At 40.7% G+C, this 18,090-nt stretch overlaps 1 protein-coding gene across 1 annotated transcript; it reads left to right on the top strand.

Annotated features, from left to right (window-relative positions):
• Nucleotides 1-1,711: 1,711 nt before the first annotated feature.
• On the top strand, nucleotides 1,712-17,655 carry nmd3 (NMD3 ribosome export adaptor). The gene is made up of 16 exons (XM_084126530.1): nucleotides 1,712-1,850; nucleotides 2,035-2,083; nucleotides 3,258-3,392; nucleotides 5,881-5,977; nucleotides 6,052-6,132; nucleotides 7,453-7,581; nucleotides 9,969-10,059; nucleotides 10,282-10,360; nucleotides 11,000-11,096; nucleotides 12,081-12,198; nucleotides 13,579-13,724; nucleotides 14,012-14,124; nucleotides 14,206-14,278; nucleotides 15,508-15,614; nucleotides 16,784-16,854; nucleotides 17,388-17,655. Exons 2-16 carry the CDS (start codon nucleotides 2,040-2,042, stop codon nucleotides 17,522-17,524), a joined length of 1,518 nt encoding a protein of 505 aa, XP_083982656.1. The 5' UTR covers nucleotides 1,712-1,850; nucleotides 2,035-2,039; the 3' UTR covers nucleotides 17,525-17,655.
• The last annotated feature ends 435 nt before the right edge of the window (nucleotides 17,656-18,090 follow it).

The raw sequence follows: 18,090 nt of genomic DNA on the forward strand, positions 1-18,090 counted from the left end.
CTACTTTTTTAGTGCACACCTTATTCCACTGACATGCAAGATCAGTGCATGCCACTTTGTTGAAACCAAGACAGACAGATGTCTCTAGCTTAGAAAGAACAGCCCTCACATGAGAACATGTCTCTCCAAGCCTAATAGGGAAAGAACGACAATGAATTGGTACAGGTCTTAAAACAAAGTGTAAAATTCTACTTTGCTGGTATCTGCTTTTATCTTACCCTGCCGTACAGTCACAATGGGCTGCCACAACGGTTCCATTACTCCTCACAGCAACCCATGTGTGATGTGATGGGTCTGTGACCCTCCAGGATGGCTTCACATCAGTCTTAAAAACTACGCAGTCTGAGTTAGTTGGTTTGTGGTGGTACACAACTTGCACCCATCCACTGATAAAAAAGTTGTGGCCATCCAATGAACAGTAGTTTTTCATTGTTGTATGAGTATAAATTCCTATCAATAGGTAAGACAAATAACAAGCAATCAGCTTTAACTCGATACTCTTCTCATGACAAACTTTTAGTAAATCTTTATTGGGGATGTAACTTTCATAAAGCTAAGGCTGCCTCTTGATTATTAATAAATATGTTAGAGGCTAAAGCTAAGCTAAATAAATTATGCATAGGGTTGGCAACTTCAGAAAAGGAAAATACGGGACATCCGTGGTTATTTATAGGAAACTAAGGGACACTCAAAATATTTGTACAGTATCACACAGTGTATGTCATTTCAGTGTCTGCAGGTAAGTAGCCTATGTTCTCAGACATAAACACATTTGTTTTGGTTAACCTATTTATGCACAGTATGTACACTATTTAGGCTACCAATTGGCCCAAGCTACAGCTACTTGCACACATAGCTAATATATATATAGCTAATATAGCTTTCTAATAGCTAACTTGTCCCATTATTTTAGTAACAGTGTGTGTTTTGGTCATAGGTGAAATGATGCTGTTACCTGGTGATTCGATGAAATAGTTGTAGATATCAGGGTATTTCACGTTGGGCCATTCAGTCGGTTAATTTTTCCAAAAAAAGGAAGGTAAGGAAAAGGGGCACTGAGTTGACATAGACCAATAAAATGTAACTTCTCAATATATCTCCTCCTCTCAGGTTCACATAGTGTGGTGAAATAAGCAATCGACATGGTTAAAATAATGAATGTGTTTTTTTTTTTACAATAATGTCGCGTTCCAATGGGCGTAGTTCTCAGAGTAGTTCGAGAACTAGTTGCGCTCTGTCTCAATTGATCCACTTTTATGTCCTTCAGCCTGAAACAACCGTTTTTTGGGGTCGACAGCTTATAAAAATGTATTTCTGGGTTATTTAGCTTGTTTGCTGTACATCTTGTCACATTGCAGCTTTTAGACATTTTTCTGTCTTTTGTTATAAGTCATAAATCACAAGCAGGCAGCCTCTCGCAATGCAAAGTCAATGGAGACGGTTGGATTGCCATTGTCATTACTGAATCCTGACGCTCTAAAGATTAATTCCTATTGTTGTTTTCTCTGTATAAATGCATCCCGTTCATCTCTTTATCTCCAAGGTCCAAGCTTGATTAAATTACATTTCCTGAACATTACTTTTGTTTCTGCTTTACTGGGGTTTGATGTGAGCTCTATGTGTTAATTTCATCGAGTTGCATTTGTATTCCTTCTAATGAAATGTTCCACATTGTTACTCGCATTTACATTCAGGCCTATGACGGGCAGCTCTTCTGGGTCCTGTCACTCTGAGTGACCACGCGTGGTGACGTCATCAGCAGTCGCAGACACATGTGTATGTTCATGTGATGTTCGCGAGGAAATATTGATGTAATTTATTGAATTGGTTAGCGCTGATTCTCCAACACAGTGAGTATTGACTTAGTGTGTGTGTGCTAGTTAGCGGTTTATACTGAGAGTCACTCTTCTAAACAGCACTGTGGTAGAGTGACGGACTCAGACGATCATATTGTCATCTATATTTTAAGCTTTATGAATGACAGCAGAGCCGAACAGAGTTTGGTCTATTAAAGTGATTTCACTGTTATTGTAGTCATCATGGAGTACATGCAGGCCCCGCCATCGAGCAGCCACGGCAACATGTGAGTATTACACGGGTCCTTCTTCACATCTCTCATGATGATAGTGCTGTGATAACAGCGATGACTTATACCAGAGGTGGACGAAGTACACAACTTCCTTACTTGAGTGAAAGTACAGATACTACTGGTCAAATATTACTCCGTTACAAGTAAAAGTTGTAAAGACCTATTTTTATTTAAGTAAAAGTACAGAAGTACTAGTTTTTAAAAATACTTAAGTATTAAAAGTAAATGTCAATGCATTGTTTTATTATTGTTGCATTGTTGTATGTAATACTTAAAGTACCGTATGCCTCTGAATCTATGCCTGCCTACCTACCCTCATATCAATATCACATTTATTTCTAGAACACAGTTCCAGTAGTGGGATTGAATGTAAGATTGAATAAGTCACTCAATAACGTCCACAATGGTTTCGGACACACAAATGGCTGTTCCCTCAAATATTGCCCTATTTAAAGTTTTTTGGCTTTTAGTATGAATATGTTAGCCTTACTGTTATCTATAAGCTAGTGTGCTCCAAAAAAGTGACAAAAGTCGCATTTAGAAGAGCAAACCCAGCGTTGAAAATGAAAATCAGGTTTATGTCAGAATCCAATGTCAGATTGATGTTGATCTCCAACGTTGGACAGACGTTGTATTGTGGTTGTAAATGAAAATCGGGTTGACGTCAGAAAGCAACATCAGTCGGGTTCTGACGTCAACCCGACTTTTATTTTCAATCAATATCCAACGTCAATCTGACGTCGGGTTCTGATGTCAATCAGATGCAGCGTTCTGACGTCAACCCGACTTTCATGCAAATGCAACCCCTGCAACCAAAATCATCCACTGACTGATGTTACTTTCTACTCAAGGATCTTGACAGATTTGTAGTGGAGTAAAAAGTACAATATTTGTCTTTCAAATGTAGTGAAGTTAAAGTAAAAAGTTTCCAGAAAAAATAATACTCAAGTAAAGTACAGATACTCAAAAAGTGTACTTAGTACAGTACTCAAGTAAATGTACTTTGTTACTGTCCACCTCTGCTTATCACAGTGTTCATACAGCGACACCTTAACAGTGTTTTTCACCTTGAGAAACGTGTATACAAATGTATGTAACTTTAGAGACGCTCCTTAACTTGGCGACCTGTTAGAGAAGTGTGTATAATCTCTGTGTGTCTCCTCTGCAGTCTGTGCTGTACATGTGGTGTTCCCATTCCTCCAAACCCTGCCAACATGTGTGTGTCCTGCCTGAGGACTCAAGTGGACATCTCCGAAGGCATTCCCAAACAGGTGTCAGTCCACTTCTGCAGGCAGTGTGAACGGTACGACAACACCAGTCTTCACCTTCACAGCTGACACACACACACACACACACACACACACACACACACACACACACACCCCTATCTATCTATCTATCTATCTATCTATCTATCTATCTATCTATCTATCTATCTATCTATCTATCTATCCCGGATAAATGCCACAGTTTGGGATGTCATTAGGTGTAAATGATGGCAAAATTTTCGTTCCTTGAGATCATTAAAAAGCAGACAACTGAAAAAAACTGAAATCATAGTCCTTTTAAACGTGCACACACTTAAATCTAAAAGTAAATCATCATCAGAAATATATACACATGTAAATATGTATATACTAAATACATACTTGCGTGCGGATACTAAACTGAGCTCTCTTTCACGTCGTCTTGCACTTCAGCGGACAAATTCACATAAAATTGTCAAAAAATAGTGAGTATCCCAGTAAACAGTAGATTGTGTCTTAAGTGAACGCAAACGCGTGTGTATCAGTGTATTGGATCAGTGCATTCGCTCTTAAAGTGACAGCATCCTAATATTCCTGCTACTGTCTATGTTTTCAGTGTTTATCAAACAACAAAGGACTGCGGTCTGCTGTTGACTGAATAACTATTTTAAAAAAAACTTTAGTAAGGATTAATTAATAAGGATGTTTAACTTGTACAGTGAGGACTATACATTATTTTACACTTGCTTACTTTATTACATTTTGGTGCTTGAAGACCTTCCTGAAGAGCACTGCTTATTTCATTTGTATATTTGTTATATTGTATTTATCTGTGCTTTTGCTTGTAATTTGATTATTTGTTCTTATTTCATTACTGATTATTTGCTAGTCTTTAATAATGTTTTAAATGTATATTAGTTATAGGGTTGTGCCGATAGACGATAGTATCGTGTATTGACGATAGACAGAGATATCGCCGATGGCAGATGCCTTTGACGATATCAATACGATAATTGGCTCGTTTTTCCATTAATGTATTAAATCATTATTATTATTATGAAGCTAGTATAGTTATTAAATTAATTAGGAACTACAATTATATTTGCCTTGCCTAAATTCATAACGACATCACCACATAACCACACTTGCGCCATATCACGCGCGTATGAGGACTCCTCAAAGAAAATGTTTTTAAAACAGACAAAACAAAAACTACATCCCACAACGAAATTTCATTGCAAGGTGATCCATTCACAAATTGTCAAGAGTGCTTTAACAGACGCATAATTTTTATACAGAGCCTAGATGAAGACGCGGCATCGTTGTTCGTCAGTATTTTGTTTCCATAGCACATTAACAAAATATTTAATGACACTATTAACACTAAAAACAATACAATTACAAAATATTAATTATAATAATAATATCAATAAAATGATATAGGCCGCCTAGGCCTAATAAAAGTCTTTAGTTCACGAAGCATCTGTGAAACTCTGCCATCTGTGAAAATCACAAGCAACTTCAAACTTGTTTAACAAGAAATATTCTTCTAATTTTTTCTTTGTCAATAATGTAAGTCCACAAGAGAAATATTCAGCCAGTAATTAAGATAGTTGCTGTAGCCTACCGTTATCCACCGTCGACTCTGAGAGAACGTGCTGTTAATGCAGCGAAAGCTCAGTCCGTTTCTGCTTTCGTTTTCAGGGATTGAGCGCGTTTACATGCACGTTATTAACTCGATTATGCTGAATAAACTGACAATGCATGTGGTCATGTAAACACATTAACCCGTTTTCCTTTATCGGAGTCAAGTCATAAGTTTAAGTCGGCGTATAACCGATCGACTTTTAGATTTTTGCCTCTGATTTCTCCTGGCATTTAAAACACCTGCGTTATTGAAGTGCGGTGCGCATGTGAAGTGCATCCAGACAGAGAGAGCACTGGTAGGAGGACATATATCGCAGACTCCGACTCTTTCTTGAATCAAGAAATTAAAACGTGTTCACATCTCGTCAAACAGTCAAAATGCTGCAGATCTGTAACGGCATGAGAGGATAATGTGTGTCCGTAAATTTCCCGCTGACATGTTGAAATACTCCGAGTCAGATACAAGAATGATTAGGATCTTTTTTTTACCTCACTATACCAGGAAATAACCTGATTTAGCCTATTAATAAACACTCCACCTTTGCTAGCAAAATAGAAAAAAGATTCTCATTTAAAACGAAGTAATAAAACAAGCAAATTGATGAGTAAATAAGCAAGTTAATAATCAAATAAGTAAGCCCCGCCCCCTCACGATAATATCGTGTATCGCCGATCTCACAGGCTGACGATAGGACGATATGAAAATGGAGCATATCGCGCAACCCTAATTAGTTAGGCTAGAGGTTTTAGCTGTGGTGTAGAACACTGAAATAGAGAATTGTGAATTTTCAGTGGTTTCATGGCCGGTAATAAACATTTATGGTCAGTGGCAGAAAGTTAGTTTTAGGCCCTGTGTGTGTGTGTGTGTGTGTAAGTAGTGTTCTCCTGTGTGGTCAGGTACCTGCAGCCGCCGGGCACCTGGATTCAGTGCGCTCTGGAGTCCCGGGAGCTTCTGGCGCTGTGCCTGAAGAAGCTGAAGGCCTCCATGACTAAGGTTGGTGACTTACACACTCGTCCCGTCAGGAACGGCTGCAGCTGATGCTCACGCTGTGCTTCATCCCCACCCAGGTGAGGCTCATCGACGCCGGCTTCTTGTGGACAGAACCCCACTCTAAACGCATCAAGCTGAAGCTGACCATCCAGAAAGAGGTACAGTGTGTGTGTGTGTGTGTGTGTGTGTGTGAGTCTGAGGTGATCCCCCAGTCAGAGCAGTGTGTGTGTGTGTGAGTCTGAGGTGATCCCCCAGTCAGAGCAGTGTGTGTGTGTGTGTGTGTGTGAGTCTGAGGTGATCCCCCAGTCAGAGCAGTGTGTGTGTGTGTGAGGTGATCCCCCAGTCAGAGCAGTGTGTGTGTGTGTGAGGTGATCCCCCAGTCAGAGCAGTGTGTGTGTGTGTGTGTGAGTCTGAGGTGATCCCCCAGTCAGAGCAGTGTGTGTGTGTGTGAGTCTGAGGTGATCCCCCAGTCAGAGCTGTGTGTGAGTCTGAGGTGATCCCCCAGTCAGAGCAGTGTGTGTGTGTGTGTGTGTGAGTCTGAGGTGATCCCCCAGTCAGAGCAGTGTGTGTGTGTGTGAGGTGATCCCCCAGTCAGAGCTGTGTGTGTGTGATCCCCCAGTCAGAGCAGTGTGTGTGTGTGTGTGTGTGTGTGAGTCTGAGGTGATCCCCCAGTCAGAGCAGTGTGTGTGTGTGTGAGGTGATCCCCCAGTCAGAGCAGTGTTTCAGTGTGTGTGTGAGGTGATCCCCCAGTCAGAGCAGTGTGTGTGAGTCTGAGGTGATCCCCCAGTCAGAGCAGTGTGTGTGTGTGTGTGAGGTGATCCCCCAGTCAGAACTGTGAGTGTGTGAGGTGATCCCCCAGTCAGAGCAGTGTGTGAGTCTGAGGTGATCCTCCAGTCAGAGCAGTGTGTGTGTGTGAGGTGATCCCCCAGTCAGAGCAGTGTGTGTGTGTGAGGTGATCCCCCAGTCAGAACTGTGAGTGTGTGAGGTGATCCCCCAGTCAGAGCAGTGTGTGAGTCTGAGGTGATCCTCCAGTCAGAGCAGTGTGTGTGTGTGAGGTGATCCCCCAGTCAGAGCAGTGTGTGTGAGTCTGAGGTGATCCTCCAGTCAGAGCAGTGTGTGTGTGTGAGGTGATCCCCCAGTCAGAGCAGTGTTTCAGTGTGTGTGTGAGGTGATCCCCCAGTCAGAGCAGTGTGTGTGTGTGTGAGGTGATCCCCCAGTCAGAGCAGTGTGTGTGTGTGTGTGAGGTGATCCCCCAGTCAGAGCAGTGTGTGTGTGTGTGAGGTGATCCCCCAGTCAGAGCAGTGTGTGTGTGTGTGTGAGGTGATCCCCCAGTCAGAACTGTGAGTGTGTGAGGTGATCCCCCAGTCAGAGCTGTGTGTGAGTCTGAGGTGATCCTCCAGTCAGAGCAGTGTGTGTGTGTGTGTGTGTGAGGTGATCCCGCAGTCAGAGCAGTGTCTCAGTGAGTGTGTGTCCCGCAGGTGCTGAACGGGGCCATCCTGCAGCAGGTGTTCGTGGTGGAGTTCGTCATCCTGCATCAGATGTGCGACGACTGCCACCGAGTCGAGGCCAAGGACTTCTGGAAAGCAGTGGTGCAAGTCCGGCAGAAGGTGCGCGCGCTTTACACCGACCCTCAGACCGACGGGGCCGGGCTGTTAGTATTGCAGAATAGGCCGGTCCAGGATGACTCTAGCTTCTAATATCAGGAGGAGATCCACCAACTGTCCAAACATGCCCTGTTTCCACTGTCGGTCCAGATGATTTCATATACCAGCTGACATCAGCATTAAAGACTTTTACAATGCTTTTAGCTCAGAACTCACTTTCAGACCGCAGTGAGTCTTTGAAATATCCATTACCGTAGTAAACCTGGTAAACATGACAGCTTGAAGACATCAGACACATCATATAGGCTATCACAGTCATGTTTCTATTTGATCTGTCGGTACGTCTCGTCTCTTTATTCCGGACTGTCTGATATCCAGATTTAGCTCCGCATATGTCATAAAATAAAGCAACTGTGGTTCTCCGGGAGCTTCCTCTGTTTCTCTGACTGAAGATTTCCCTGTATTGGGACCGTCACTGGAGAGAGTGCTAAAACTCCTCAGGTCGTGTTTTTGGTGGAAGTGATCATTCTTTCTAAATGTGATATAAACACACTGTCCTGTGACTACAGATACACAGAAACAGATGTGAGTGAGTAAGCTATGAACTTAAAGCAGCGCTAGCCTAACTGAGGTTTGCTGTGGTGTTAAACAGGGCTGTGCACGAATATTCAATTATTTGGAATTATTTTTTGAAAAATAAAATACTATTTGAATTTTACTATGTCACTTTGCTGGGTGTAAATGCAGTGGATCCGTGATAAACCCCAGCACTAACTCGCAGTTATAGCTAAGAGCACTGGGTGGCGCTGTGGAGCGTGTTTAACTCCGCCTCCCGAAGTTTGGAATTATTAGATGACTGATCTTATAAATAATGATATTAAAAAATGGAATTACTGTTAAGAGATGATAACTTCTGATAGCAGAGTGATTTAGAGACACATGCTTCCTTTAAGTTTTGTTGAGGGAGACCCCGATTTAATAACAGAAAACACACAGTGCTGTTAGAAATAGTGATCGACCTAAAATATATATCGATTTATATATATATATATATATATATATATATATATATATATATATATATATATATATATATATTTTTTTTTATTTTTTTATTTTTTTTTTTATCAATATTTAATAAATTATAAATAAATTATAAAACAAATCTTTAAAATAAACATGCATACTTTAGATGGCAACTTCTTGAATCTGCAGTCCTGTTACAGTTTTTTCACAAATAAAGTAAAATATATGAATATGTGAATAAAGAGGAAGTAAACACTGTAACAGGGCACTCAGTAATCTGGTAATATTGTGCGCACTGGTAATCATATTTTTTCAAATAAAGACAAGGTAACGCTAATATTACATACAACACACAGTGAAAACGATATGAATATGACACAGTGGGCAACTGGATATAGCACAGCATATTTTAAAATGAAGGATTTAAGTTTTTCGATCACGTCTCCTGAAGCGGATCTTTTTTAAATGACGTAGATGAGCATTTGCTGAATGTTGACGGTAAATGAGAAAGTATTTTAGCCTAATTGTTTGCCTTTTCTGTTACAAATAATATAAAAGCAACACTTTACTTTTTCGCATACCATTTACTTTCTTTGTTTACCAGCTCTAACAAAGTATTAGATATTACTGACAAAGATAGTAAACTGATGAAGATTGATAATGTGAGTGAGCGCTGTGTGATCAGGCGCTGCCGTTCTCTTCTCTGGTGTTCTCAGCGCCGCCCGTCAAAATAAAAGTCCCGCTTCCAACACATCGGCCAATCAGAAAAACTGATCGGCCGATGCCGATATTTTAAAAATGGCAAATGTCTTGGCGATATATCGGTCGACCGCTGTTAGAAACTTCGCTTCGCACACCGCTATCTCTGAGTCTGACGCGTCTGTCAGCGCAGCGTTCTCACTCCAGCGTGTGGATATTACTGTTTTTCTCAACGTGAAACAATATAAACATGATAATCATGACTCAAAGCTGACTCGAGTGGACGTTCTGGACGATAACTGGCTGAATCTGCTTTATTAGCATTTTTTTTTTTTCGTTTGCGCTGCTTGAGCTTAAATGCTTTTGTTCTTTATATTTTTTGTTTACACATATTGTCCAACTAAAAGAAAACCTTAAGATATATCGTACGCTTGTTGTGTGTATTGCCTAACCGTGAACTTGTGCAGAAAAGGTGACAAAAATATAAAATAACTTAAAAAATAACGTCTTACTTGTTAAACATCATTTAAATAAAAAAATGTAGATTTTTATGAGCCCTAATATTCAAATACATTATTTTGAAAAATGCCCACCGCTAGTATTAAAATTGGTAGCAGGGATTCTGGATTCTGGCTTAAATAGTTTGACCTGTGATGTTCCCTCAGACGCTCCACAAGAAGACGTTCTACTACCTGGAGCAGCTGATCCTGAAGCACAAGCTGCACCAGAACACCGTGCGCATCAAGGAGATTCACGGTGCGTTTCCCATCATGCTCAGTGCTGCGTTTCCCATCATGCTCAGTGCTGCGTTTCCCATCATGCTCAGTGCTGCGTTTCCCATCATGCTCAGTGCTGCGTTTCCCATCATGCTCAGTGCTGCGTTTCCCATCATGCTCAGTGCTGCGTTTCCCATCATGCTCAGTGCTGCGTGTGGCGCGTGACTGGGCGATCTGTGCTCATCTCTTCTTCCTGTTTCAGAGGGCATCGACTTCTACTACGGCTCCAAGCAGCACGGCCAGAAGATGGTGGACTTCCTGCAGTGCACTGTTCCCTGCAGGTCTGACACACACACACACACACACACCGCAGTTCAGTCACATTCACTCACTCAGTATCAGGGCTGATGGCACCTGCACTGTTTTCTGTTTCCTAAGCATTGGAGTCTAAACACGATACACACAATTTCATGTCACTTTAGTGGTTTAAAGGATCAGTTCACTTCAGAATGAACATTTCCTGATCATTCACTCTCCTCACGTCATCCAAGATGTTCATGTCTTTCTTTCTTCAGTGGAAAAGAAATGAAGGTTTTTGAGGAAAACACTCCAGGATGTTTCTCCATATAGTGTCTTCAATGGGGTCCAACGGGTCGAAGGTCCAGATGTGAGTTTCAGTGCAGCTTCAAAGTCTCGACACGATCCTGGAGTGTTTTCCTCAAAAACCTTCATTTCTTTTCCACTGAAGAAAGACAGACATGAACATCTTGGATGACGTGGAGGAGAGTGAATGATCAGGAGATTTTAATTCTGAAGTGAACGACTCCTTTAAATGCACAGTGATTTAAACTCCAAATGAGTGGCTGACTCTGATTCAGTGTGTCAGGATAGAAGTGAAGCATTATGGGAGTTGAGAGTGAGCATCAAACCCTTACTGTGAGGTTCTTGTTGAGATCTGACGGTGAGTGTTGTCTCTGCAGGGCGAAGGCGTCTCAGCGGCTGATCTCTCATGATGTTCACTCCAACACCTACAACTACAAGAGCACCTTCTCCGTGGAGATCGTTCCCGTCTGCAAGGTGGGGTTCACCCCGGGGTCACGGACACAGCCGTCGGTTAATGAGTCTGATTCTGGAGACACTGACGTCCACACAAACATATTGCACTTCAGTTTTATACTTTGCCAGTTTTTATACAGCCTCTATCAGTTTGAGGAAGTTCATGGGTCGCTTACAGTTCATTTCGGTATTTAAGAAGTTTTGTCTGCTTATTTTAGGAAAATGTGCATCCAGTAATTTTAAGATGTACTCAATCTGGACCTTAATTCCTGAATAAATGTCGGAGAGCCTTCTGTGTGAACGCAAGCCAGAGCCAGAGTGCTGGGAAATTCAGTCCCGGGATGAGGACCGGGGTTTAACGTCAGAGTGGGGATGTGATTTACTGGCGGAAGGAGGAGGACATTAACACACACACTATACAGTAACAAGCAGGACTGCCTGTGAATGAACACACTCCCAGTTATCAGAGTAACGCTGAGAAAGAGGAGTGCGGAGGCGCTGGGGTTATGTGGTTCTTGCAGTAGTTTGGGTCAGAGGAGCTGTGAGAGGCTCAGTGGAGCGAGCTGGACAATCAATCGCATCCAAACAGTTCGTTTTTCATAATATATGCGTGTGTACTGTGTAATTATTTTGTTACATATACACACACACACATACATGTATATATTTCAGAAATATTTGCATGTATACTGTGTATATATTTGTATTTTTATATATTAATTATATATATAATTAAATATATACATGCATGTGTGTGTGTTTATGTATACAAATTAAATATACACTAACACAGTACACACACATTATGCAAACAAACTTTTGTTTTGTGATTAATTGTTCCACAGCCCTAGTATAGCCATTAGAATGAGTTTTTCACCTTATTCTGTCCTGTAGGTCCAGCTCCACACACACACACACACACACACACACACGCACACACACTCACTCACAGGTTGATTTCACATGTCGTGCATAACTTGAGTGTGTGTTTGGTGTGTGTTGCAGGACAGTGTGGTGTGTCTGTCTCCACGGCTCGCCCAGAGTCTGGGTAACATGGGTCAGGTGTGTGTGTGCATCCGGGTCTCCAGCTCCATACACCTGATGGACCCCAACACCCTGCAGGGTGAGTTCTGCCCGGATACAGCCCGTTCTCCTCACAGCACTCCTCGTGTAGTGTACAAATAAGCCAAATACATATTCATTATAGTTGCCAATATTATAACATTTGTCTCATTAAAATGCTCGTCGTACAGTGAATGCAGATGTAAATGAATCAGCTGTTGATCGTATTGCGTGTCACTTCAGTCTTCCCTGATCTCCAGTCTTCCCTGTTCATGACTTCACCAGTAAAGAGTTAGAAAATACACTCGTTCAATCAACAAGACTAGCGGTCGACTCATATATATATCATTTTTTTTTATTATCATTTTTTTTTCTTTGAGATAAATCACCTTCCTAAAAATTGCAGAAATTAAATTTAGATTTATTTTACATCATATTTACTCATTTAGAAATAAATAATTTGAAAATTAATTATATGGGAAAAATGATGTGAACTTGATAAATCTGTAAAGTAAATAAGTCATACTTTAGCTGGCAACATTTTGATTCTGTTTGACCCATTATAGTATTTATATTAAAATTATGAATGTATCCATATTTGTGCAGCAGAAATGCATCTGTACAGTATCGGTCAAAAGTTTGGGGTCAATACGATTTTCTTCTTTTGAAAAGTTAAGTTTTATTTAGCAAAGATGCATTAATATGAATATGATAATCAGAAATGTTTCTTAAAATCATTATATTAGAGTGATTTCTGAAGGATCATGTGACACTGAAGACTGGAGTAATGATGCTGAAAATTCAGCTTTGATCACAGGAATAAATTACACTTTACTGTATATTCACATGGAGAACAGATGATTTACACTGTAATAATATTTAACTGTTTTTACTGTATTTTTGATCAAATAAATGCATCACTGGTGAGCAGAAGAGACTCTTACAGATAAATATTCCCGACTCTAAACGGTTGGAAATGTGAGCGTGCTTGTAGATGTGGTTTATGAGGACTCAAATGTGTATAATCACACGGGTATTACAACCGACGTACACTTTTAATTTATTTTATTTTTTTAAAGAATAATTTTTTTTTTTTTATCAAATTGCTTAAATAAAAAATAAAAAAAAGATTAAATGACAACATACTTTTTTTAAATGTAAAACTGCAGAAAGTTGTGTGTGATGGGTAGGGTTAGTGTACGAGAGAGAATATACAGTTTGTACAGTTTAAGAAACATTACGTCTGTGGAGAGTCTCTGCGGCAGCAGCGTGTGTGGCAGATCTAATCGTCACCAAATGCATTAGCATAGTTTTAGCATGTTAATGGATATATGATCGTGACAGAAATATGGTTGTAATCAAACTGAAGCATGATGGCCAGTTCTGTTGAGGATGGAGTCACACACACTGTATTTATTAGTGTGTAACGTGTGGTTTTCAGTGGCTGAGGTGGACGGGAGCACGTACTGGCGTCACCCGTTCAACAGCCTGTGCAGCCCTCGTCAGCTCGAGGAGTTCCTCGTCATGGACATCGACGTCATCAGAGACCAGAGGCTAGGGGCTGGCGCTGGCCTCACCTCCAATAAGGTGAGATCTCCCACACACACCTCCAATAAGGTGAGATCTCCCACACACACCTCCAATAAGGTGAGATCTCCCACACACACCTCCAATAAGGTGAGATCTCCCACACACACCTCTGTTAAGAAGCCGCCGTGAGCTGCTATCGGTTCGGCTTATTGCAAGTTGTCTTACTGAAGTGATCAAAGTATTTCTCACATAAAAATGACTAAGATTTAGAGACTTGGGTTAGTAAATACAATCAAAAATGCATGAAGATGCAGTGATATATGTGTGTGTGTGTGTGTGTGCAGCACACGCTGGCTGAGGTCTGGGTCCAGAAGACATCAGAGATGGACTCGGGTCAGCAGTATCACTGCAGGACTTTCCTGGGTCACCTGCTGAACATCGGAGACCTGGTCATGGGGTCCGTCTACACGCTGCACTAATTTCACACACACAACACCCAATGCCTTGATTGTAACACACGTTTGTTTTTATACCTCAGCTTTGATTTTGCCAATGCCAATATCAATGATGAGTTCCTCAACAAAATGAACCCTCACCATGTTCCTGATGTGGTAAGACACAACTCTTCATCACAACTCTTCATCACAACTCAGAATGTGAAAAGAAAGAAATTAACACTTTTATTCATCAAGGATGCATTAAATGTATCAAAAGTGACAGTAAAGACATTTATAATGTTAGTTCAAAAGATTCTATTTCAAATAAATGCTGTTCTATTGAACGTTCTGTTCATAAAAGAATCCCGAAGAATTAAATGAATGACGGTTTCCACAAACATATGAAGCAGCTCAACCGTTTTACACACTGATAATAATCATTAGGGCTGGGTATTGACACAAATTAAATAATTCCCCATCGTAAGTACACATTGATGGCCTAAGACACGAAACGAGCGGTTTGTGTGAGAAAACGAACAGTATCGTTTTTTACCTCTTGTAAAAACTTCCGGCGCTTGCGCAGACTAAGCCAGAACGCGCGCACACGTCACACACCAGGAAGCGCCCGCGCCCTCAGATCACTTGGACGTGGTTGTGTACAAGAGGTAAAAATGATATAAATACTGTTCATTATCTCACACAAACCGCTTGTTTCGTGTCTTAGGCCATCAGTGTGTACTTACGATGGGGAATTGTTTAATTTGGACTCTATGCATGCTCTTTGAGGTAGTGACCATAGACCTGCATTATATGACTGACAGACAAGAACGGTTTGACCTAAAAATATCAAAATTGGAACTACTGCGGAAACAAAGACTTCTTGGATGCCCTTGAGGTAAGCTAAAACATACCGAAATTTAATTTCAAAGTGAACTATCCCTTTAAGAATCAATATCGTTTCGTAAAAATGAGGATCGATTAAAATCGAGAAATCGATATTTTTTTTACCCAGCCCTAATAATCATAAATGTTTCTTGAGCATCAAATCATCATATTAGAGTGATTTCTGAAGGATCATGTGACACTGAAGACTGATTGTAATGAGTAATGATGCTGAACATTCAGCTTTGATCACAGGAATAAATTACACATTACTGTATATTCACATAGAGAACAGATGATTTACTGTATTTTTGTTCAAATGAATGCAGCCCTGGTAAAATATTCAAAAAACCTCACACTTGAAATCTGAAGATAACGTACGTTTTCAGTCACTTTATCATGCTTTTACCCAGAGTGAGTTGTGTTGCATTGAAGATCTGCATGAACTGGTGTGTTTGCTGAGCTGTGCTGTTTGAGCGGCAGGAGAACATTAAGCGTGAGCATGTGCTGCCGGTGTTCAGGTGCTGATAAAGAAGAGCTACGACCGCATGAGGAGAGCGAGGAACCGCGTGTGGAAGCTGAGGGAGCTGGAGCGCGAGAGAGACGCCGCAGACACCGACGACGAGAGGTCAGACACAGGCACACGGGTTAACACACTTACACGCACAATCAGGCTAAGAGCACTCACTGTTAGTTCATGTTAGATGATGCATTAACTTATATTACCAAATGACACCTTACTGCCTAAAAGTTAATCTGCAGTATTGACAAGAAATAGAGAAAATCACTTGTTGTCTTGATAACTTCAGTAACTTTAAAATACTGACAAACGGGAAGCACTCTTTCTTCTGTTGCTTTTTCATTTAATTCATTTAGTTTGCTTAATTATTTACTGGCATGTAGCCTTAAAGGGGTGGTATAATGCCCTTTTCACAAGATGTAAAATAAGTCTCTGATGTCCCCAGAGTGTGTGTGTGTGAAGTTTTAGCTCAAAATACTCCACAGATATGTTTATATAGCATGTTAAAGTTGTCACTTTTTGAGGGTGAGCAAAAACACACCGTTTTTGTGTTCCTTTAAATGCAAATGAGCTGCTGCTCCCGGCACAGGGGGCGGAGCTTCAAGAGCTCGTTCTTAGCAGCTTCGATTACCTCACACAGACACACACTGAACATTTCAAGAACTTTTAGCCTTTTATATTCAAACAAAGATGGAGAGACTCAAGAAGAAGTGTCAACATGTAGACAACACTTCTAAATGGTTAGTTGATGAATTTATGTAGCTTATCTTCTAGTCATTGATTAGCATATTCTGTCATGATAATCTATAAATCGTGTTCAGGGGGCGGGGTTTATGTAAATTCTAGAATTAGTGATGTCACTAACCCAGGAGGAATGTGGTGTAGTCTCTACCAGCCGTTTGTTGTAGTCCTTAAACAGCGATTACTGTAAAAGCAAATATCTCCCTTTGCTCTGAACTTTGAGCGTTGTAACTTTGCAGATGTTGTTTATGCTCAAACAGCAACATTACACACTAACTAAAGTTAGAAAAGTGAAATCAATCAACCACCCCTTTAAAGTATTGAATAATATTCTTTAGTAATATTTTAATTAAACCTTTGATATAACTCAGTCGAATAAAGTGAAGTCTGTTCAGTAGCAAATTAGTTTTTCCTGTGGTGTTGAAATGATCAAGTGTATAGAAATACATCTGAGCTATAACAAAAACATGGAAATCAATCATTATTCTTTCCTAATCATCTTTTGTTGCCCGTCTGATGATGACTGTTTCTCATAGACAATACAATGAATTCCTGGAGGACCTGGAGGAGGACGAGATCCTGAGGAAGAACGTCAACATCTTCAGAGGTGATGAACCCCGTCAGCCCTGACCGTACACCTCCTGAAGTCATGTTCTCACTGTACTCACATCAGTCATGTTCCCTGTACTCACATCAGTCATGTTCTCACTGTACTCACATCAGTCATGTTCCCTGTACTCACATCAGTCATGTTCTCACTGTACTCACATCAGTCATGTTCTCACTGTACTCACATCAGTCATGTTCCCTGTACTCACATCAGTCATGTTCCCTGTACTCACATCAGTCATGTTCCCTGTACTCACATCAGTCATGTTCTCACTGTACTCACATCAGTCATGTTCCCTGTACTCACATCAGTCATGTTCTCACTGTACTCACATCAGTCATGTTCTCACTGTACTCACATCAGTCATGTTCCCTGTACTCACATCAGTCATGTTCTCACTGTACTCACATCAGTCATGTTCTCACTGTACTCACATCAGTCATGTTCCCTGTACTCACATCAGTCATGTTCTCACTGTACTCACATCAGTCATGTTCCCTGTACTCACATCAGTCATGTTCCCTGTACAGATGCTTCAAAGATCCCTGTGGAAAGCGACACGGAGGACGACGGCGCTCCCAGGATCTCTCTGGCCGAGATGTTGGAGGAGCTGAGCCTGAGTGACGCCACCGGTGGAGAGGGGGCCGACATGATGACGGATTCATGAACTCATGAGCTAGATCACCACACGTCAGACGGCTGTGAAGGAGCAGTTCTCACTGTCTTCAAGAGAACTGCATTTCCTGATAAACCGGCGCAGTCATGAAGTTCCACAGTCAATAAAATATCTTAACCCAGTGTCTGTGTCTATATGACCGGTGTTTGAGAAATAAGAGGGATGGTTGACCCAGAAATGAAAATGCTTTCGTTTACTTTGTCATTCAAAACTGGTAACACTTTACAATAATGTTCATTAGGTTTATTAGTGAACATTAATGTATTAACTAACATGAGCAATACATGTGTTACTGTATTTATTATAGATAATCAAAATAAAGCTGTTTGTTTTATCCACAGGACATTAACCAATGTTAACAAGATTTTAATAAAGTATTAGTAAATGTTGAAATTAACATCAACAAAGATTAATAAATGCTGTGTAAGTGCAGTTCATTATTAGTTTGTGACTACTAATGAACCTTATTGTAAGGTGTTCCCTCAAAACCGAATGACTTCCTTCATGTTGTGGAACAGAAATTAGATGAATGAATATCCAGTTGGTTGAGTGCAGAA

This window comes from Abramis brama (genome assembly GCF_963993115.1).
Source record: "Abramis brama genome assembly, chromosome: 10".
Classification (NCBI taxonomy): domain Eukaryota; kingdom Metazoa; phylum Chordata; class Actinopteri; order Cypriniformes; family Leuciscidae; genus Abramis; species Abramis brama.